The sequence below is a fragment of the Pseudophryne corroboree genome, chromosome 9 (assembly GCF_028390025.1).
Source record: "Pseudophryne corroboree isolate aPseCor3 chromosome 9, aPseCor3.hap2, whole genome shotgun sequence".
NCBI lineage: Eukaryota > Metazoa > Chordata > Amphibia > Anura > Myobatrachidae > Pseudophryne > Pseudophryne corroboree.
The window spans coordinates 436653505-436677645 of NC_086452.1; the positions used below are offsets into that span (position 1 = coordinate 436653505).

Here is a 24141-nt window from a genome sequence, read left to right on the forward strand (position 1 = left end):
ACGATATCATATTTGAGACTTTGGGGGCATATTCAAATAGCTGCGGGGTTTACCGTGGGAAGATAGAATCCAGCTTTAAACCCACGGCTAATACTCATTAACCCATAGTTTCCGGGTTAGGTGCCCAGAGCTGTGGGTGAACACACTTGCGGCAGCTGTGGTAAAGGCAAAAAGTTCTACTTACCGCCGATTTCTGTTCACACCTTAGGAGGGTACAGGCAGATCCCTGTGGTAAGTGTAGCCTGCGGCCTTACCACAAGCCTGCAAATGCATAGCTCCAGGTACTGCAACAAGACAGTAGTATGCCCTGTGGCTGATAACATATGCCCCTTAGAGTGAGGCCTCTGGAGTTGTGACATACTTATTTGGGGTGCCAGTATGCAGTGCAGCACATCCCCTCATCATACTCTGTTATGCTCCAGCTATGGCGTGGATATGGTATTCTTGACAAGGAGGACCACTAAATACTCCGATGCTTAGCACATAGGGGGTCATTCCGAGTTGATCGCTAGCTGAATTTGTTTGCAGCGCAGCAATCAGGCTTAAAAACAGCAGTTCTGCGTATGATGCGCAATGCGCACGTGCGATGTACGGGCACAACGAACGATGTAGTTTTGCACAGGGTCTAGCGATGCACTTCAGTCGTACTGCTTGCAGCAGAGTGATTGACAGGAAGGGGGTGTTTCTGGGTGGCAACTGACCGTTTTCAGGGAGTGTGCGGAAAAACGCAGGCGTGTCAGGAAAAACACAGGCGTGGCTGGACGAACGCAGGGCGGGTTTGTGACGTCAAATCCGGAACTGAATAGTCTGAAGTGATCGCAAGCGCTGAGTAGGTTTTGAGCTACTCTGAAACGACACAAACATTTTTTGCAGGCGCTCTGAGATACAACCGTTCGCACTTCTGCTAAGCTAAAATACACTCCCAGTGGGCGGTGGCATAGCGTTTGCACGGCTGCTAAAACTAGCTATCGAGCGATCAACTCGGAATGACCCCCATAGTGCGGCTTATTCTGAGCCCGACGCAATGCTGACATTCATGCAAATGGTCACCTGTGCATTCACCTAAGTCCCTAAAATGGTTGGACTGCAGCACAGTCCAATATTCAAGTAGGGGAGCAGCACCATCTGCCACCCTAAACACTGCACCGGCGAGGATGGCAGTTGGTGTGGCTCCCATACTTGAATTTTGGACTGTGCTGCAGCCCCGCCTCTGGAGCTGCCACTGGTTGGTTGGATGGAAGCATGACTGAGAACTTCCTCCAGCACACTGCTTTCAGCAGATGTTAAATGCAGTGTTAGACTCCTAAGCCTGGGTACCAGAGGCGTAACTAGGGTTTTTCGGAGCCCAGGGCAAGATGGAAAATGGCGCGGCCCCCCCCCCAAAAAAAACAACAACAAACAAACACACACACAAAAAGAAGCATGTGCGCGCGCACAATGGGCGTGGCCACACACCAGAAGGGGTGTGGCTACGCTCTAGAAGGGGTGTGGTCACTGAAAATGGCCCACAGTGCCAGTTACATTGCCCCACAGTGCCGGATACATGCCCCACAGTGCCAGTTACAGTGCCAGTTACATTGCCCCACAGTGCCGGATACATGCCCCACGGTGCCGGATACATTGCCCCACAGTGCCAGATACATGCCCCACAGTGCCAGATACATGCCCCACAGTGCCAGATACATGCCCCACAGTGCCAGATACATGCCCCACTCAGTGCCAGATACATGCCCCACTCAGTGCCAGTTACATTGCCCCACAGTGCCAGTTACATTGCCCCACAGTGCCAGTTACATTGCCCCACAGTGCCAGATACATGCCCCACAGTGCCAGATACATTGCCCCACAGTGCCAGATACATGCCCCACTCAGTGCCAGATACATGCCCCACAGTGCCAGTTACATTGCCCCACAGTGCCGGATACAATGCCCCACAGTGCCGGATACATGCTCCACAGTGCCAGATACATTGCCCCACAGTGCCAGATACATTGCCCCACAGTGCCAGATACATTGCCCCACAGTGCCAGTTACATTGCCCCACAGTGCCGGATACATGCCCCACAGTGCCAGATACATGCCCCACAGTGCCAGATACATGCCCCACAGTGCCAGATACATTGCCCCACAGTGCCAGATACATGCCCCACTCAGTGCCAGATACATGCCCCACAGTGCCAGTTACATTGCCCCACAGTGCCGGATACAATGCCCCACAGTCCCGGATACATGCTCCACAGTGCCAGATACATTGCCCCACAGTGCCAGATACATTGCCCCACAGTGCCAGATACATTGCCCCACAGTGCCAGATACATTGCCCCACAGTGCCAGATACATGGCCCCACAGTGCCAGATACATGGCCCCACAGTGCCAGATACATGCCCCACTCAGTGCCAGATACATGCCCCACAGTGCCAGTCACATTGCCCCACAGTGCCAGATACATTGCCCCACAGTGCCAGTTACATTGCCCCACAGTGCCAGTTACATTGCCCCACAGTGCCAGATACATTGCCCCACAGTGCCAGTTACATTGCCCCACAGTGCCAGATACATGCCCCACAGTGACAGGCCCCACTTGGTGCCAGATACTTGCCCCATTGTGCCGCCGGACCCCCCCCCCCCCCGTGCCGCCGGACCCCCCCCCCCCCCCGTCACTCACCGGCCGCTGGCTTGTTGTTATGTGAGGGGAGGAGAGCGCAGCGCAGCGCCTCTCCTTCCCCTCACCGCTCCAGGTCTCCGGCGGCTGTCCCCAAGCTCTGATTGGCTAGCGCCGGAGACCGGACACAGCACTGCTAGTGCTGGCAGCGGCGGTGAGGGGAGGGAGAGACCCTGCGCTCTCCTCCCCTCACATTTAGGGTTGACGGGGGCGAGTGGGGCATGATGCCCTGGACGCCGGCGGCGCCCCCCTCTCCTGGGCCTGCCAAGGCGCCCAGGGAAGGTGCCCCACTCGCCCTACCCTAGATACGCCTCTGCTGGGTACACATCAGGACGATGTGTGTCCCAACCGACCTGAGGACTGATGGAACGTTATATCGTGCGGCCATACATGCTGCACGATCCAGTGTACAACTGCTGGATATATATTGCTACCCACTGCAACCACCTGTATGTCATCAGCAGGGTTGGCCCATTTGAGGATGACCGGGAGCTCGCAATAGTGTGTACACACTGAGCGATATGAACAATATATCATTCCGCTCCATGGGGGGTCATTCCGAGTTGATCGCTCGCTAGCTACTTTTTGCAGGCAGCCGTGCAAACGCATAGTCGCCGCCCACTGGGGAGTGTATTTTTGCTTTGCAAGTGTGCGATCGCCTGTGCAGCCGAGCTGTACAAAAATAGTTTGTGCAGTTTCTGAGTAGGTCTGAACTTACTCAGCCGCTGCGATCACTTCAGCCTGTCAGGTCCCGGAACTGACGTCAGACACCCGCCCTGCAAACGCTTGGACACGCCTGCGTTTTTCCAACCACTCACAGAAAATGGTCAGTTGACACCCATAAACACCTTCCTGTCAATCTTCTTGCGATCGGCTGTGCGAATGGATTCTTTGTTAAATCCATCGCTCAGCAACGATCCGCTTTGTACCCGTACGACACGCCTGCGCATTACGGTGCATACGCATGTGCAGTAGTGACCTGATCGCTGCGCTGCGAAAAATGGCAGCGTGCGATCAGGTCGGAATGGCCCCCTATGTCAGAATGATATATCATCCAATACACAGTATTGCCTAATATATACCCTACCTTACTCTATCAGTATGACATATTTGTTGTCACTTTTATTTTAATGTCAACTGTACTTAACTGTAAAATAAGTAGCATCTGCTTTTACCAGGGCTTTAGATAGACAAGGATGGTATGCATAGTGCTTGGCTGCTGGCACTGGTGGGAAGAGCAGCATGGCTCAAAAAATTAGTATATGATAAACAAACTCGTGGGTGCGCTGTCAGCATCTTGAATGGTGGAGTAAAGTAACCATTCTGGTCATCTTCACAATGTTGATGTACAGCTCATCTTTTTAGTGTTGATGGACAGCTCGGTATCTTAGTGGTGATGGACAGCTCAGCTTCTTAGTGTTGATGGACAGCTCAGTCTCACAGTGGTGATGTACTGCTCAGTCTCACAGTGGTGATGTACAGCTCAGTCTCACAGTGTTGATGGACATCTCAGTCTCACAATGTTGATGGGCAGCTCAGTCTCACAGTGGTGATGGACAGCTCAGTCTCACAGTGTTGATGGACAGCTCAGCTTCTTATTGGTGATGTACAGCTCAGTCTTACAGTGGAGAAGTACAGCTCAGTCTCACTGTGTCGATGGACAGCTCAGTATCTCAGTGGTGATGTACTGCTCAGTCTCACAATGTTGATGGACAGCTCAGTCTCACAGTGGTGATGGACAGCTCAGTCTCACAGTGTTGATGGAGAGCTCAGTCTCACAGTGTTGATGGAGAGCTCAGTCTCACAGTGTTGATAGACAGCTCAGTATCTCAGTGGTGATGGACAGCTCAGTAACACAGTGGTGATGGACAGCTCAGTATCTCAGTATTGATGGACAGCTCAGTATCACAGTGTTGATGGACAGCTCAGTATCTTAGTGGTGATGGACAGCTGAGTCTCACAGTGTGGATGGACAGCTCAGTATCTCAGTGGTGATGGACAGCTCAGTCTCACAGTGTGGATGGACAGCTCAGTCTCACAGTGGTGATGTACAGCTCAGTCTCACAGTGTGGATGGACAGCTCAGTCTCACAGTGGTGATGGACAGCTCAGTCTCACAGTGGTGATGGACAGCTCAGTCTCACAGTGGTGATGGACAGCTCATTCTCACAGTGGTGATGGACAGCTCATTCTCACAGTGGTGATGGACAGATCAGTATCTCAGTATTGGTGGACAGCTCAGTATCTCAGTGGTGATGTACAGCTCAGTCTCACAGTGTTGATGGACAGCTCAGTATCTCAGTGGTGATGGACAGCTCAGTCTCACAGTGGTGATGTACAGCTCAGTCTCACAGTGGTGATGTACAGCTCAGTCTCACAGTGTGGATGGACAGCTCAGTCTCACAGTGGTGATGGACAGCTCAGTCTCACAGTGGTGATGGACAGCTCAGTCTCACAGTGGTGATGGACAGCTCAGTCTCACAGTGTTGATGTACAGGTCAGTCTCACAGTGTTGATGGACAGCTCAGTATCTCAGTGGTGCTGGACAGCTCAGTATCTCAGTGGTGATGGACAGCTCAGTATCTCAGTGGTGATGGACAGCTCAGTATCACAGTGTTGATGGACAGCTCAGTATCTTAGCGGTGATGGACAGCTCGGTCTCACAGTGTGGATGGACAGATCAGTATCTCAGTGGTGATGTACAGCTCAGTCTCACAGTGTGGATGGACAGCTCAGTCTCACAGTGGTGATGTACAGCTCAGTCTCACAGTGGTGATGTACAGCTCAGTCGCACAGTGTGTATGGACAGCTCAGTCTCACAGTGGTGATGGACAGCTCAGTCTCACAGTGGTGTAGGACAGCTCAGTACCTCAGTGGTGATGAACAGCTCATTATCTCAGCGGTGATGGACAGCTCAGTATCTCAGTGGTGATGGACAGCTCAGTATCTCATTGGTGATGGACAGCTCAGTATCTCATTGGTGATGGACAGCTCAGTATCTCATTGGTGATGGACAGCTCAGTATCTCATTGGTGATGGACAGCTCAGTATCTCATTGGTGATGGACAGCCCAGCTTCTCAGTGTCAATTTATGGTTCTACTACGCAATGACAATGGGCAACTTTTACATAAAACACTGTCCTTGCTTACATTTTGTTTTACGTTAATTACCTATCCACAAGTAAGCAGAACTGCATACATTGCATTTAATTCCCCCAGTGACCCATTATATTGTTGTCTTCACTGTCTTGACTGCACATAGTTGGATGCTGACTCATTTACTAAACTCTTCTTTCCAACTTTAGATTTTACTATATATGCAATGATTTTTTTTAAATCTTTTTATACATTCCTTCTGGTGTATACAAACTGTCTCTGTGTGATTTTGAACTTTTAGTCAAAATCTGCCTGACCAGCCGACATGGATGAGTGGAGGAGCGATGGCCCGATAATTGAAGCACCGCCATATACTGCTAAATGTAAGGAGGCTATCGCTGTTCACTGCCTGGAGTCAATTGTATGACGATTGTGAGGATTTGACAGATTTAATAAAAAACTACACAATCCTTACCTGTTTTCAGGATGTAACTGTTATTTTTCAAGTGCATAAACTGATAATCGTTCAGTCCATTCTTCGCCTGATCTGTACAATTATTGTTCAGTGTATGCCAACTGTAGAGCTGACCAGATACTGCACAATAGTCGTGCAAATAAGTCAACAATATGTCTGAATTATTATTGTTTACTGTATTGCCCTAAATAATGGCTATTCACAGCCTGAAAGCGGTGCAGAAAAACAGTCTGAACCGTTCGGCTTGGTTTTCAAACTCGTCTTTCCACCTGATGCTTGTCCAGCCGACTGCAGGCTGTGAATGAAGATCCTCACCATACATTGGGTAGTATATGGAGGCTCTGCAACTTTTGAGCAGCCAGCTGCTCACCTGTCCCCAGTTGGTTGGTCTGCAGCACAATGGTGCAGCGTACAGGGGATCAGTATGAATTACCGACAGTCGGGATGACGGCCGTCAGAATACAGACAACGGCATCACGTCCGTCAGTATGTTGGCAGCGGGGCGAGCACTAGAAAGTCCCTTGCAGGCTCGGTGTACACCCACTAGTGGGAATAGCCCCTGTTAGCCGGGATTCCGGCTGGCGGCCTTGTCAGCAGTAAGGATTCCGGCATCGGTATCCTGACCGCCAGAATTTATGGCCAGCTTTAGAGTATCATTACAGGTCATTGTGCGGGCACGGGATCGCTGTGCGCTCCTCGAAAGGGGGCATGGCTGACTGGGGTGGGGTGCGCAGCCCCATTGGAGTCATTCTTGGGGGCGTGCCCAGCACTTACGGAGGTGCTGGATTTCCCCCAAGCTTTCCCCTCAATGCGAATAGATGCGCATGACATCTGTTCATCGGTGGTGATAGCTACTTCGCAACTTTTCTCACCCGCGGGAAACTGTAGCCCGTGGGTGGGAATGGCACCTAGCAGGCTGCATTAGCAGGATGCCATGATTAGGGCTAAAACAGCCTGGTGTAAACATTAAATACAGTACAGTATGGGTGGGATGTACTAATGTACATCGCCGCCCAGCACACCGATGCTGATCGCATATGTACTTACATATCTGATCAGCATTGTGGAGGAAAGCTACTCCGCGATGCACTGCGGAAGCCTGTCTTCTGGGATTCGGCCCCGGGAGTCAGTCTGCGCATGCGCGGGTTGACAGGGCCAGCCGTGGGGCATGCTGGGAGGGATCTGATCGGATCCCTCACACATCGCTGCGGAGAGAAGCCCATAGGCTTCTATGGGGCATCGCCAGCAAAAGCTGGCGAACCCCTTTACAGCGCTGTCCTGCCAGCCGGGGGATAGTACATTTGGAAAATGCGGTAAACAGGGAGTTTACCGCATTATGAATTTTTAATGTGCAGATTTCATTCTTCTAATATTTCTATATATTTCTATTTCTGTTTTACAGAGGATTATCTGATATTTAATGAAACTTCATTAGAATCAGCTTCTACATAATTCCGTATCCTTAGTTCTATTGTTCTTTATGTTTTGTCAATTAAATTTCTGCCATTATTAGAGATTGACTATTTTACTGGGAAGTCAGTGAACCTCCCTTGTGCTAATTAAAGTTTTGCACCAATGTTTAATTAGTTAGATTTTATGCTAACCACCCAAAATAAGAATGGATAAAATCAAAAGTACTCACCTGTGATCTGTAGATCGGTTTAGTATCCAATGCTTCTAGTAACCCAACAGGGTTCTTTGGCCTTGTTCAGGTTATCGGTGCTCCACTACCCTGGCCTTACAATTCATGGGAATGAATGGCGACTCTAACCAATGCCCATATCAGCAGGACAAAGGTTCAAGGCAGGACAAAGGTGACTCCTGAGATGAAAGGATCCATGGAATGTAGGTAATACCCTTAACACACATAGCCTAAATTCCTGTTTTTTGTCCGATGTACATGCACCAACCCAGTACTTGCTTATGTGTGAACAAAAATAACCCAGATCAGAGTGCCGGGTCCCCGACCCTGCTCAGTAATAGGGTTATTCCCGGGGCTGACCCCAGTTGCCAGTAGTGTGGGGATCAGTTTAATTTACCAGCAGCCGGGATGATCCCGGCCGTCAGTATGCCGGCAGAGTGGCGAGCACAAAGAGTCCCCTTAAGGACTCGGTGTCTCGTTGCACTCACCACAGGTTCTATTCCTACTCTATGGGTGTTGTGGACACCCACGAGTGGGAATAGCCACTATGAGCTGGGATTCCAAATGTCGGCATTGTTGGCTGTCGAGATTCCAGCGTCGGTATCCTGATCGTCGGGATCCCGACAGCCAGTAAATTAACTGCATCCCGTAGTGTGGGCACAATTACTCTGATCACGATAACCCAGGTCATTCCTAAAAGGTGCAAGTGGCAGGCACTGTGGTGCTTGGAGATGATATCACCAGAGTCCAACCACCAGGTGTAAAAGGGGGGTTGCAGCTGAGTTTAAGCTCGGTTGATAGACCCGGGTTCGAGCTGTGAAATTCCCGGCTATTATGTGTGAAATGGGTATAACTAGTGTTCACTCTAGGCTGTTTTAGCAGGGCGCCGCGCCCTGCCCGTTTTTTAGCAGGCAAAACCCGCCCTGCCCCTTTTGCGGCGTCCTGCTAGAACAGCCGCCCGCTTCCTGCCCTCCCGGCGTGTATAGATGCCGTGCGCATGCGTGCGGCATCCATTCACGCATTGGGAGAGGGCTGGGGGAAGCCCAGCACCGACGGAGGTACTGGGCACGCCCCCAACAGTGTCGTCGCCGGCCACAGACGCTCTCTATAGCAGCGTCTGTGGGCCGCACCGTCCCCTAAAATGACGTAGGCGTGGCCGCGCCCCCGTTTCGGACGCGCGAGCGGCTTCGCCGCGCGTGCGCACATGTGCCCCCGGAAGTGCGGCGCCCTGCCCCTTTTCACTCCTAGAGTGAACACTATATAACTATAACTTTTCAGTGACTCACCAAACTCCACCTAAAGTTTTGGGTGTAAATCGTCTGTGAAAAGGATTTTTTTTCTCCATGCAAACAATGAACTCCTATAGGAAAAGGGTTGAGAGTTGTAGTGTCCAACCCTTTCCATAGAAATCCCTTTTAAATTACCCAAAAGATTCATTTAAATACTGTACACTGTCTGCAAGAGCACCAGGTTGCAGCTATGATACAATGAAATAAAAAATGGTCTGGTGCTGTCCAGCAGATCAGAAAGTGCAATAGTCCGGAAGATGATTTTACCCATCATAAAATGTAACACACAATGAGGTGATGCCACCAATAAGGAAATGTACCACTCAGGTAGGTGATGCCACCAATCAGGAAGTGTAACACTCAGGTAGGTGATGCCACCAATCAGGAAGTGTAACACTCAGGTAGGTGATGCCACCAATCAGGAAGTGTAAAGGGCCCCATACACTAGAGCGATAATGCCCGATTTCAACCAAATTCGTGCATTCGGCCCTATATATCGGCTGAAATCTGTTTTTTTAGAGGTGTTCCCAAACCGATCCGATCTGATGCGCGTTCCCGTGAGCATCGAATCGTATCCTTCAGATTGAATATGCTGCACATTAAATCTGGATCGCCCAGGATCACCAAGATATATCGTATGCAAATGGGAAGCATCCGATGTATCTCGGCCGATCCTGCCCCCCGGGAGGCTGCCGGGGTGACCGCCTGCGATCACCTCCGACATGAGATCGTTCTAGTGTATGGGGCCCTTAACACTTAAGTAGATATACTGTATCGGGGAAAATAATGCAAGATATCAATTGGTGCTGATTATTTTGTTGTTTAAATAAACTTGGTCAACAAATTTAGTTTTTTTTTAAAGATACTAATTTGGCCAATTACGTAATCTACTTTGAGAGTACTGACAATGACATTTAAATTGTTTCAACATCAACAGCGAACTCCCTTAGTTTCCAGTGTATCTGAACAGAAGGGCGTCATTAAAGAGCAGCTGGGCAGTATTATACTGCCCATCAAAGTCATTATGGTGTTTATGTATCAAGCAGTGAAAAGCATTGAGAAGTGGACTAGTGAGAAGTAGCCCATAGCAACCAATAAGTATTGAGGTAGCATTTATCAAGTACATTCTATAAAATAATAGGTCGAAGATGATTGGTCCACTCTTTATACTGCTACATCAACCCCAAAGTTACCGAGCTAAATAGTATAATTTTGTAACACTAAAGTGCTTTTTGTATCCCATTCTCTGCATTCGGTAGCAGTGCAAGCGTCACAAGTTACACAATTGGATTTCCAAATACTAATTAGTAGTAATACCGCATACTAAGGGGGTAATTCAAGGTTGATTGCAGCAGGAAATTTTTTAGCAGTTGGGCAAAACCATGTGCACTGCAGGGGGGCAGATATGACATGTGCAGAGAGAGATAGATTTGGGTGTGGTGAGTTCAATCTGCAATCTAAATTGCAGTGTAAAAATAAAGCAGCCAGTATTTACCCTGCACAGAAACAAAATAACCCACCAAAATCTAACTCTCTCTGCACATGTTATATCTGCCTCCCCTGCAGTGCACATGGTTTTGCCCAACTGCTAAAAAATTTCCTGCTGCGATCAACTTGGAATTACCCCCTAAGTGCAAACTGAATACTAATAAATAACTGACATACTGGGCTTTGCTGATTAAGCTTGTTTTCTTATATCAGCACCTGTTTACTGATTGTTTTAGGATGTGTCGGCGAAATTACAAAGCACAGGGCTGGATGAGACATATATATACACAATATTTGGAGAGCCACCGAATACCTAAATGCTATCTAAGAGGTCAGTGGATGTTTACAGCTATGGAAGAGGGAGTAAATGCATCATTTTTTTAATAAAGCTACAGTTGGGGCTCATGATAGGACTTCACAGTGCACTTGATGACTGGGACTCATGATAGGTCTGAAGAGTGCACTTGATTGTGACTCATGATACGACTGAAGAGTGCACTTCTTGGTTGGAACTCATGATAGGACTAAAGCGTCCTTTTGACTGGGCCTCATGATAGGACTGAAGAGTATACTTGATGATTGGCAATCATGACAGGACTGAAGAGTGCACTTCATGATTAGGACTCATGATAGGACTGAAGAGTGCACTTGATGATTGGGACTCATGATAGGACTGAAGAGTGCACTTGATGATTGGAAATGATGATAGGACTGAAGAGTGCACTTTATGATTGGGACTCATGACAGTACTGAAGAGTGCATTTGATGATTGGGACTCATAATAGGACTGAAGAGTGCACTTGATGATTGGCAATCATGATAGGACTGAAGATTGCATTTGATGATTGGGATTATGACAGGAATGAAGAGTGCACTTAATGACTGGGACTCGTGATAGGACTGAAGATTGCACTTGATGACTGGAAATGATGACAGCACTGAAGACTGCACTTCATGATTAAGACTCATCATAGGACTGAAGAGTGCACTTGATGAATGGGATTCATGAATGATAGGACTGAACAGTGCACTTAATGACTGGGACTCATGATAGGACTGAAGAGTGCACTTGATGATTTGGACTCATGATAGGACTGTAGAATGCTCTTGATGATTTTGTACATGAAAATTTAAGTTCTCTGAGTGAGTAGACCAGAAATTTTCAACCTTTTACAACTCGCGTCACAACTCGCGTTTTACAACTCGCGTCACTGAACAAGAGGAGAGAGAATTGACTGCATAGGAAAGGAATGAGTTAAACATCTTGGGAGGGGTGGACCTAGCTGTGAGGAAAGTACAGCCTTTGGGAAAAGGGGAGGGTTTAATATATATAGGGAAGGCTAGGCCATTTTGCTCTCTCTTGTTTGGTGATTTGCCTTCCCACCCTCCCGCCCTGTTTGGTAGAGGTTCTGGCACGGAGTGCCTTGGCGTTGAATTGTTGGCTGGGTTTATCGTTGGCTATTTATTGGCGGAAAAGAACGGCAGTTTGTTGTTGTATGGTAAGCTGTAGTGATTTACAGTTTGGTGTGGTTTAGGTGCACTCACCTCCATCGACTTATTGGCCGCTCGACCACCCGTCCGGGAAGGCAGCGGCAGGGCACCCATCAGGGTGGGTAGTCACTGTGGGGGTTGAGTTGTCTCCTATTACCGATTTTGATAGTTCATAGTTAAATTAGGATGGTTTTCGAATTTTAGCAGTTTAAGGTTAGCGTTAGTTTAATAGAGCCGTTCTTTTTTCTGCCACCATATGCCGGCTGAATCGGCATCTTAATAAAATTTTCTATTACAGGTTTGCTATGGTTAGGGTCAAATAAATAGCTAGCAATTTTTCTGCCAAATTCAAGTCTCCGTGTCTTTATTTCTTGGTATAGGGGTAACCAATGCTTTACTTTGAATAAAGGGGTCCACCGAATATCACTAGGATGTTTATTTAAATATTGCCAAGGCACATTCAAATATAATGATGATGCATGGTGCAGTTGCATGTCCTAGGATGTCATGTTGCAGCTTCTCCATAGGTAACGCCTGAGCCACATCTGAGAAAGCCAGAAGATCCCAACACTGCCCGGGCCCAAAATTAGAACTGGCTCTGCAACCACTAAACCCACCAGTATTGATCGTTCCAGGGCCTCAGTAGCGGCAAAACACTGATGGGCCTGGCTGTGCTTCTTTGGCGGCACACCTGGAGACTGCTCAGGGCACACTAGTGTACCATGGCACAGTGGTTGATAAACACTGGAGTAGACTTCATAGTGAAACATCATTTTAAAATTTGCATATGACATAAAGCTCTAATTGCTGTATAAAAAGAATGGAGTACACCAATGATATGCGCACAAGCTTTTTGCTTATTAATGCCAACCAGGAATTATGAAATAACAAAAACAAAGAAGCAGTATGGCCGACTCCATTCACATTAATGCAGATGAAAAAATACTGACTGCAGGATACCTTATATATATATTTTACCGAGAAGTTATAGTAAAACAAAAATAACTTGCATAGCTACAATAGTATGGTGACAGGTGTATTATCAGTGTTATAGAAAATATTTATTTATATTACCACTAATTAATTCATAGATAAATTTGGACACAATGGGAGCCATTTATGAAAACCAGTGCACATGAAAGGACCGACATGGGCCCTCATTCCGAGTTGTTCGCTCGCTAGCTGCTTTTAGCAGCATTGCACACGCTAAGCCGCCGCCTACTGGGAGTGAATCTTAGCTTAGCAGAATTGCGAACGAAAGATTAGCAGAATTGCAAATAGAAATTTCTTTGCAGTTTCTGAGTAGCTCGAGACTTACTCAGCCATTGCGATCAGTTCAGTCAGTTTCGTTCCTGGTTTGACGTCACAAACACACCCAGCGTTCGCCCAGACACTCCCCCGTTTCTTCAGACACTCCCGCGTTTTTCCCAGAAACGCCAGCGTTTTTTCGCACACTCCCAGAAAACGGCCAGTTTCCGCCCAGAAACACCCACTTCCTGTCAATCACAGTACGATCACCAGAACGAAGAAAAATCCTCGTTATGCCGTGAGTAAAATACCTAACTTATGTGTAAAATAACTAAGCGAATGCGCTCTGCGAACCTTGCGCATGCGCAAGTAAGCGACTAATCGCAATATAGCGAAAAACGGCAACAAGCGAACAACTCGGAATGACCCCCATGGTGCTGTAACCATGGAAACCAGTCAGGTATTTACTTTCATTCTCTGCACAACACTAGAATAATGTATATTATATGACTGGTAGTGGTACTGTAGCTCTAGGTGACAGCATTAAGAGATAGATTTACTAAAACTCCTAAACACAAAACTGAGGAGGTGTTGCCCATGGGTGTGGTATTCATGACCGGCGGTCAGGAGACCGCCAGTCAGCATACCTCTGCCGGGATCCCGGCAGCGGAATGCGGCTAGGAGGGTAGCGCAACAATCCTTTTGTGGTCTCGCTGCACTCGCCACGCTGCGGGCTCGGTGGCAACCTGCGGATGCCACGGGTTCTATTCCCACTCTGTGGATGACGTGGATACCCACGAGTGGAAATAGTCCCTGTTGGTCGGCATGCAGACCATCAGGATTGTGAGGGTGTGGGATGTAGGGGGAGGTATTGTGACCGCCGGTGACATAACTGCATCTCGTAGCCCATAGCAACCGATCAGATTGTAGTATATACTAGATAGTAATTGGTTACCACTGGATACTCATTTCACTTTTAGATGTTTTAACAAATGCAGTCCCTAAGTACGTACTGTATATATCTTAAATCAAAGTGGTCTTAAAGGGGATATTACTTTATGTTTCTGATTATACTGCTCCCCTAGACAAGTGTCCTACAGTACCTATGATCCCTCCTCCAGAACCCTGCAGAACACACAGTGTGTTCAGTTCTATATCATGTTCTCCAGGAACCAGCACTTGGAGCAGGTGAAATTACCTCTCAGAGTCACAACACAAGATTGTAAAACCATTCGACCTAACACATGCATGTGCTTTGTTGTAGGTGTAACACACAGTAACTTGCTTACCAGCAACATAATATAACAAATGAGGAAGAACAATAATAAAAGGTAACAGAGGTCATCACCTCAGTCCACCCATCACAAAGGACCCACAAAACATACAATAGCATTACACAGGACTAACAATCTCCTGTTCTAGAGCTATATCTGTTTGTTTTTTTGTGTTACTAACTAGTGTGAGCCCATGGTGCAGTTTATATATAAAGTGGACCTGACAGCTATACAGAGCAGAGGCATCCATTTTGTGGGCTGAAAGTAGATCCGTGAGAATCCAGCCTATGAATTCCCTGGGTCCAAAATCACTGCACATTGTATCTTGACATGACCGGTTCTCAGTAAGTAGCTAGGCTACTCTATAATGCCTCAGTGATGTCACTACTTTTTATAAAATTAATAGGCGGCATTTTCAAGATTATTGGCCCCTCCCACAAAATGGCTGCCTCTACTGTGTTTGGCAAAGCTGCTTATTTCTGAAGACAGTGCCAGGTTTTTAAGATCAGTCCCTGGAAATCTGCCTGGTTTTCAGCATGTATCAAATCCACAATGTAATTCTACTCTCCGTATTCAGGAACCGATTCTCCCCAAAGAACCAGCGATGATAGTAGCGGGCACGGTATAGATGATCTACACTGTCTAGATAGACAGTCAGTAGGTCAATCCCATATGGTCGACGTGCATTAGGTCAACAGGGCCAAAAGGAAGAAAGTGAGTAATGTCAACAGGGTCAAAAGGCCGACGTGACAGTGGTCCCAATTGTAGTCCACATGGACAGTAAATCTGTTGGAGAACTTGAAAGCCCCCAAATTACTTGTGTCGACCACTGTCATGTTAACCTTTTGACCATGCTGACCCTTGTGTACCTGTCGACCTAATGCATGTCAACAATATGGTGTCGACCTATTGACTATCAAACTAGACACGGTCGATCTATGTATATGAAACCGATAGTAGCTGAGGGAAGGGGGATAGCTCTGGTCCATGTGTATTTGTTTGTTCTCACTTCTGTCAGTATATTGAGACCCTTATTGTATTCTGCTGCAGAGACCACAAATGTGTAGTTATACTGTACTCCTGAATGTCACTAGCCATTTTTATTCTAATGATTTATCAATAAGAAGCTATTGAGCAGCTGCATATGATATTTGTGCCTATGGTAGAACACGGATAGAAGATCCAAGTGATAAATAGGGATGACCATCGACCATTGATGATTCATAATAATCGATGGTTTATGGCCGACGTCGAATGCTTTTGCCATCGATGGGAGAGAACCAGATGGTTTCCCTCCATCGATGGCACAGCATAAATAAAATAAAAAAATGTGCAAGGTGTCGGGACACGGAGCATAGCCCCACCGCCGACACCCATGAAGCCCCGTCCCCATGCTGTGTTTGGCCCACAAGCCATTCACTGAAAGAACAGGTATGACCATCGATGGGTGAAACCATTGATGGCCTCCCATAACAAAGTTGGTGACCATCGATGGCCACTCGCAGTTTTACCATCGATGGCAACCATCAATGGTAAACACACCGATAGCCATAGCTAGTGATAAGTGTGGAGTCTTGATTCGTATCATCATCAGTGATTTCTGCAGCGCTACTGCTGCGCCGTGGGACTCCGGAGGGTGTGTATTAGAAATAATGGGTTCAGGGTGTGCGGTGTGGGGCCCCTTAGACCTCGGGGGCCAGTGTGCATCGCACACACTACACCCATTATAAATATGCCAGTGCATACCAGTATAAGCCCTGGTTCTGGTGGACTGTGCAAGGACTGAGACACCCACTTTGAGCATCCAGGGCCGTAGAGAGGATTTCCAGGCCCAGTTACTGCATACCTCCCAACTGTCCCGATTTTTGGAGGGGACTGTCCCGCTGTCCCACCCGCAGACCACAGTATCCCGCGGTGGGCGGGGGGGCAGTAGGGAGGCTCCTGTCACTGCTGCTCTGCTTAGAGCAGCGGTGAATAGACGCTGTGCGCATGCGCACAACGTCTATTCAGTGGAGACAGAGGGAGAGAGGGCATGCCAGCAGCACACAGAGCGCTGGGCATGCCCCCATAGTGATGAAAATGGGGACGTGGCTCGTGATTGCGGGCTCTCCGCAAAGCCACGCCCCCTTCCCCACAGGCCATGCCCCCTTTTTGGACGTGCTACACGCGCATAGGTGTCCCTCTTCATACATTTCTAATGTTGGGAGGTATGTTACTTTATGGGGGGCATGACATGATGGGGGGGGGCAAGGCCACATCCCACCTTCTCCCTACTGCATAGGGAGGGTGCTGTCTGCCTCAGCCAGGGGCAGATATTAAGGGGTGGTGATCTTACCTGGAAAGCAGTACCCTCCTCCCCAGCTGCACCATCTTTCCAGTGATATTCAGGAAGATGGCGCATGTGCACTTAAGATTAAGAACTAAGTCTCTGGCACTGTGTCAGAGTCTTTGCTTGCACTGTACAGCACCAGTTTCCCGAAGATGTCACTGTGATTATGGCGCAACGGAGGAGAGACACAGTTGCCAGAGCAAGGTAAGTATATTCAGGGGGCGGACGGACCCAGGTCCCCGCCTGGCCCCTTCAGCAAGCTGGGGGCCAGGTGATTAATAACCCCACCCCCCTGCAAGCCCAGGCCCGGGTAATTAATAACCCCCCCCCCACAAGCACTGTGAGCATTCTACAGTCACTGCCACCTTCGGTGTCATCATCAGTTGCACCATGGAAGCTTCCACCAACCCTATGGCAAGTGCAGATTCTCCATCAGAATATGGCGTCCAATGTGAACGTTTAAGCATCTGTGTACGCAAATCCTTTAGAGACACACCTGCGACACTCTGATTAGCCACCTCCCAGTTACCGCCCAGCACATTTCCAGTACATTTCTGATACTGTACGTCTCAATCGCAACTGCACCACTATGCGTACACACAGCGTAACACATGCGCCGTATGAGTGTGTAAGGATATCCGGGAGCACACAATAGCCACAAATGGCTCAACTCCATGTATATCCATTGTGCGTGCACTATAAATCAGGAGTAAAACTTTCCAGGCAATGCCAAGAGCTTAAAACACAATGTAAAAAGTTTGCCCTAAAACAGATGTTAAATAATTCTAAAAGGTATGAACAAGAATTACTAATAACTTTCCTCCGTAAAAATCTGGTGAGACAAAGTGAATCACCCTCCAATCTACAAGCGACATCATTTACCATTGCTTCAGGTTTATCTCACATGGCTGTCACTTGTTTAAAGAGACAGACACAGCTAAAGAATCACATTCAGTGTAACAGACTTTATAAACTGTAGTTAATCTGCCAGCCTCTGCAAACACAGAGTTTTAGCAGATCATGCCATATCCCAAAAATAAATGTACTAGGCTAATTACCTCCATACTACTAAAACAGGTGGAATATGATTTGGTGTGTAGTACTAAAGGACCACGACTACTGCAGTGCCACCGGCTATATTGGGCTGTCAGTCCCACTGATCGCCAAACCCAGGTATCCAAGAGGCTCTGCAGCAGGGTAGGCATTGTGCTACAAAGACCACTGTGAGTCACTAAAATAATGAAACATTTGGTCAAACTGACACCCAACTTGAACCCCAAAAATACAGATCATGCAGGAATACCTTTCCAAATGCAATGTATTGTCACTGTCACCACACACAGCAGCGGAATATTCTATTCTGTGACATAATGCACTGCATCAACCAACTCGCAAACAAAAAAACCCAAGCAATTAAAAACCCCAAACTGCAAAGTATCTCTAAACAATCCAGACTTCAATCAGTGACCAGCCTAATAACTGTAACATGGAATATATACTGTATGCAATTATTTTCAATCTTTTTTTTTTCTTCTTATATCAAGACCACAAATTGTTAATTTTTACAATGATAATACAATAATACAATAGTAATTCCAAGCAGGCCTAGGTCAGTCACAATGGCATGTACAGTAGGAACACAGCAGTTACTTCCAAACAGATGTCACTGACCTGTAATTTAAAGGCTGACTTTTCAGCTCGTAATAGGTCTTTGGCTCTTCATGAAAGTCTTCGCCGGCATCGAAATCCGCCACGATTCCTGACTCTGCCTGCATTGCTACAGCTTTCACAAGGAGCCAGAGGTGACTGGGAAGCAGCAGACTCTCCCAACTCTTCCCCGTACTGACATGCACTGTAACTTGCTTGTCCTTGCCTGTGCTCTGTATGTACACACGGGAGGGAGCTTTTCATTTTTTTTCTCGCCTCTTATTGACAGCTGCTCCCGGATGTTGGCTCGCCTCTGCCATCTATTGACTATATTTAAATAGCCCATGGCTTTTTTTTTTCCTCATTTTTTTGAGCCTGGTAATACAATAGGGCTGCTCCACTTGAACATTCTAAAAGTACCTAATGATTCTCTATTCTAGAATCAATGGAATTGTTTTAGCTGTAGCTCGGGTGTCAGGCTCTCTAAAACAAAAATATTTAAAAACTAGGTGATTCATCGCGCCCTACGGGCGCTCTTCACACCGTCGTAAGGGGCTACGCCCCCTTAACCCTTGCACACCCTTGTGGCGTGGAATATTTTTATTATATGGAGTATTACATCCAATCATAATTGTGTGAGTGGTTAAATATTGCACGGACAAAGGGCGTGCAATGGTTAAGTGGTCGTAGCCCCTTGCAACGGCGTGAACAGCGCACACAGGGCCTGATGAATCACCTAGTAGGTGCTTTGGTTGGGGTAGTAGGGGGTGCGTGGAAGAGGCGGATGGGATCCTGGGGTGCCACGGGAGGGGCGGTTGTGGTGGGGTCGCAGGTGGGGGAGGGTGCGTGGGTGCTGGTCCGGAGCCGCTTCGGGTGGGGGAGGAGCAGTTGCGGGGTTGCCCCAGGTAGGGGAGAGGTGGATGCGGTGGTGGGGCGGGAGGTACGGGTGCGGGGTCGCTGCGGGTGGGGAAGGGGGTCCGGAGCTATCGCGGGTGCTGGAGGGGGAGTGTGGGGGCGCCGCGGATGGGGCCCGGAGGTACTGTGAGTGGGGGAGGGGAGGGTAATGTTTCTCCTCCTGTCAGAAGCTAAGCTGCTGTCCTCCCTTTGGCAGTGGCTCTCCCGGAGACTCGCACAGCAGGCAGTCACTATTGATTGCGCCGGTGTCCCAATGCGCCGCATTACAGAGAAGAAGATGCACTCAATAAACTACAGCTCCCAGCAGCCCTAAGGGGCAGAATGCTTCAGCGCTAAGGGCTGCTGGGAGCTGTAGTTTATGTAGTGCGTCTACTTCCCTGTAATGCGGCGCGTTGGGACACTGGTGATAACAATAGAGACTGGCTGGCAGAACTGAGTGACTGGCTGAATCAGTGTAAAAGGTGAGAGTGCTGTGCAGTGTGTGTGTGTGTGTGTGTGTGTGTGTGTGTGTGTGTGTTTGTATATATATGTGTGTGTGTGTGTGTGTGTGTGTGTGTGTGTGTGTGTGTGTGTGTGTGTGTGTGTGTGTGTGTGTGACTGTCTGCATAATGTGTGTAAGCGTCACTGGTACAGGGGGCGTTATGTGTGTAAGCGGTACTGGTAGAGGGGGCATTACGTGTGTAAGCGTCACTGGTACAGGGGGCATTACGTGTCTAAGCGGCACTGGTACAGGGGGCATTACGTGTCTAAGCGGCACTGGTACAGGGGGCATTACGTGTGTAAGCGGCACTGGTACAGGGGGCGTTACGTGTGTAAGCGGCACTGGTACAGGGGGCGTTACGTGTGTAAGTGTCACTGGTACAGGGGGTGTTACGTGTGTAAGCGGTACTGGTAGAGGGGGCATTACGTGTGTAAGCGTCACTGGTACAGGGGGGTGCGTGATATGTGTAAGCGTCACTGGTTCAGGGGGTATTACATGTGTAAGTGTCTCTACTACAGGGGTCATTATGTGCACTGTGCGTTTGTAAAGTAAGCGAGGGTGCAAATTTATAGTTTGCAGGGGGGCGCTGAACACTTTAGCAACGGCCCTGACTGCACACCCACTGCACTGCGCTGCACTATCACCTTTTACATTGATTCAGTCCAGACATTACCCTCCGCGATATCACCCCCTCTATCCGCTACATTAACCATCTCGGGGCTTCCAGGCCGGCAGCCCAGGTGCTGTGTTGCGGAGTCAGGGCCTCTGGGGATCTGGGTGCGGCTGTGGTGGGGAGGCACTTCTGTGACATCACACGCAGAGGAGGCTCCGGGGCTCAGAGAGTATGCGGTGCAGGGAGGCCTATGAAAGTCTTCCGCTGCGCCGCTTTCATACACATCTATGCCGGTGGCCGCAGCAGCTTTTTTCCACCTGCGGCGCGGCTAGGGAGTGGGGATTGTTGATGCCGGAGGGGGCAGGTGGACTGGCAGCAAGACATTGGTGGTCATTCCGAGTTGATCGTTCGCTAGCAGTTTTTAGCAGCCGTGCAAATGCTATGCCGCCGCCCACTGGGAGTGTATTTTAGCTTAGCAGAAGTGCGAACGAAGGGATCGGAGAGCAGGACCAAAAATATTTTGTGCAGTTTCAGAGTAGCTTCAGACCTACTCGGCGCTTGCGATCACTTCAGACCATTCAGTTCCTGATTTGACGTCATGAACACGCCCTGCGTTCGCCCAGCCACACCTGCGTTTTTCCCAACACTCCCTGAAAACGGTCAGTTGACACCCAGAAGCGCCCTCTTCCTGTCAATCACTCTGCGGCTGCCTGTGCGACTGAAAAGTATCGCTAGACCCTGTGTAAAACTACATCGTTCGTTGTAATAGTATGCCGCACGTGCGCATTGCGCTGCGTACGCATGCGCAGAAGTGCCGAGTTTTTGCCTGATCTGCACAGGCAGCCAATACAGAAGGAGAGGGGGATGCTGCAGCGGCGCTTACTACCAATAACATAGCGCTGCTGCGGCTCCCTGCTCCCCCTCCTTCCTCCTCCTTCTCATCTCACTGCCGCCACCGAGGGAGCAGCACGAGGAGCCTGTCAGTGGGGAGAAGGTAAGTATACCCCCCCCCCCCTCTCTCTCTCTCTCTCTCTCTGTCTCTCTGTCTCTCTCTCTCTCTCTCTCTCTCTGTCTCTCTGTCTCTCTCTCTCTCTCTCTGTGTCTCTCTCGGACACCGCCTGCCGCAATGTGTAAAAAATGGGACTGGCTGCCGCAATGTGTAAAAAATGGGACTGGCTGCCGCAATGTGTAAAAAATGGGGATGGCTGCCGCAATGTGTAAAAAATGGGACTGGCTGCCGCAATGTGTAAAAAATGGGGATGGCTGCCGCAATGTGTAAAAAATGGGACTGGCTGCCGCAATGTGTGAAAAGGGGGACTGGCTGCCGCAATGTGTAAAAATGGGACTGGCTGCCGCAATGTGTAAAAAATGGGACTGGCTGCCGCAATGTGTAAAAAATGGGGATGGCTGCCACAATGTGTAAAAAATGGGACTGGCTGCCGCAATGTGTAAAAAGGGGGACTGGCTGCCGCAATGTGTAAAATGGGACTGGCTGCCGCAATGTGTAAAATGGGACTGGCTGCCGCAATGTGTAAAAAATGGGACTGGCTGCCGCAATGTGTAAAAAATGGGGATGGCTGCCGCAATGTGTAAAAAATGGGACTGGCTGCCGCAATGTGTAAAAAGGGGGACTGGCTGCCGCAATGTTTAAAATGGGACTGGCTGCCGCAATGTGTAAAAAATGGGGACTGGCTGACGCAATGTGTAAAATGGGGTCCTGGCTGCCGCAATGTGTAAAATGGGACTGGCTGCCGCAATGTGTAAAAAGGGGGACTGGCTGCCGCAATGTGTAAAATGGGACTGGCTGCCGCAATGTGTAAAAAATGGGGACTGGCTGCCGCAATGTGTAAAATGGGGTCCTGGCTGCCGCAATGTGTAAAATGGGACTGGCTGCCGCAATGTGTAAAAAGGGGGACACCGTCTGCCGTAATGTGTAAAAACGGGGACGCTGTCTGCTGTAATTGTAAAAAAGGGACGCTGTCTGCCGCAATGTGTAAAAAGAAGGATCGGCTGCAGCAATGTGTTAAAAGGGAGACTGGCTGCTGTAATGTGTAAAAAGGGGGACTGGCTGCCACAATGTGTAAAAAGGGGGACTGGCTGCCGCAATGTGTAAAAAGGGGGACACTGTCTGCTGTAATGTATAAAAGGGGCTCTACCTGGTGTAGTGGCGCTACTGTGCAGCGTAATTTGAATAATGTAGACTACTGTGCACCGTAGTATGAATTGCTATTATTTTGTGGGCCCGCCCCTTCCCCGTGAAGCCACGCCCCTAGAAATTTTTTGCGCGCCTACGGCGCGCTCTGCCCCTATCTTACACGGGGGGGGGGGCGCCACTGTCGTTTCTTGCACACAGCGCTAAAATGCCTAGTTACGGCACTGTCAGTGTTTATGTGTAAAATGTTGGAGGGTGTGATGCTGCAGATGCAGGGGGACTATTTTGGGGTGTGGGCCTGGAGCTGCAGCTCCATCAGTCCCATTGCTAATCCTGCTCTGTGAAAACACAGCAGGCAAAGGGCAGAGCCTCCCATTGGATGTAACCTGTGTGGGAGGGCGTTTCTCACCCAATCAGGTGTGGACTGGGTGTGATAGACCTGCCACTAACCCAATGAGAGCTCCTAGCCACGCCCAGCGTTAGAGGGCCAGGCACAGAATCACAGGGCTATTATCCTAGCCACGCCCAGCGTTAGAGGGCCAGGCACAGAATCACAGGGCTATTATATAGGAGATGAATATCTGCCTCGTTACCAAAGGAGAGGTTTACAGAAAGATTTTTCAGGACATGGCAAAGTTACATACTGTAGATACCCTCTCCAACTCACTTAAGGAGCAGGTTTGGAAGTGTTTTAGGAATACGCTATGGTATGAGATGCGTGTATATGAGCAAGACCCATAGATTTCCATCAATGATAATTAGCTCATGGTTGATCTATGTCTTGGTGACATATTTTCTTTTTTTACACAATGTGGAAGGAAAGTGGAGGACGTGGATCCGGGATCACACCATTTTAGTAGTCTTCTTTCTTGGATGACACTATTGTGGAACATGATACTTGTTCCTGCGGCGACATGTAATGGAGTTCGAGATCGCCAGAGGTACGAGATGCCGTATGATCTTGGAAGGGGCAATCACTTACAAGGCATAACTTTTTTTTTAAAGGGTCAATCACTTACAAGGCAAAACAATGCTTTGTAAGTGATTGCCCCTTTAATAAAACGTCCAAGCTCGGCCAGCAATCTCGGACTCCAGTGCGTCCTTCCCCCTGGTGTTAGTTATACTGTATTCATATTGCAAGGACTTATTTGATGGGGATCGGTACGGTATCCTGGCGCACAGGATGCTGGTTGTCACGATACTGACAGTGGCATCCCGTCCGCCAGAATGTCGGCAGCGCTCACCACGCTGTTCTATTCTCCCTCTATGATTGTCGTGGACACCCACAGAGGGAGAATCACCTACCTCGCCGGTATTCTGATGGCGGCATTTTACCCCC

The 24141-nt window shown here is 48.7% G+C and overlaps 1 protein-coding gene across 7 annotated transcripts in view; it reads right to left on the reverse strand.

Annotated features, from left to right (window-relative positions):
- The window catches only part of MITF (melanocyte inducing transcription factor), a 387291-nt gene extending 368409 nt beyond the window's left edge, over nucleotides 1-18882 (reverse strand). For 3 of the 7 annotated variants that reach the window (XM_063941058.1, XM_063941057.1, XM_063941054.1), the window contains exon 1: nucleotides 18666-18881. In XM_063941058.1, the coding sequence (XP_063797128.1) occupies nucleotides 18666-18769 (104 nt within the window). In that variant the 5' untranslated portion in view covers nucleotides 18770-18881. Of the gene's footprint in view, nucleotides 1-18665 lie in introns of all 7 variants that reach the window. The other 4 variants (XM_063941055.1, XM_063941056.1, XM_063941060.1 and 1 more) reach the window with 3 other exon arrangements.
- Between the last annotated feature and the right edge of the window lie 5259 nt (nucleotides 18883-24141).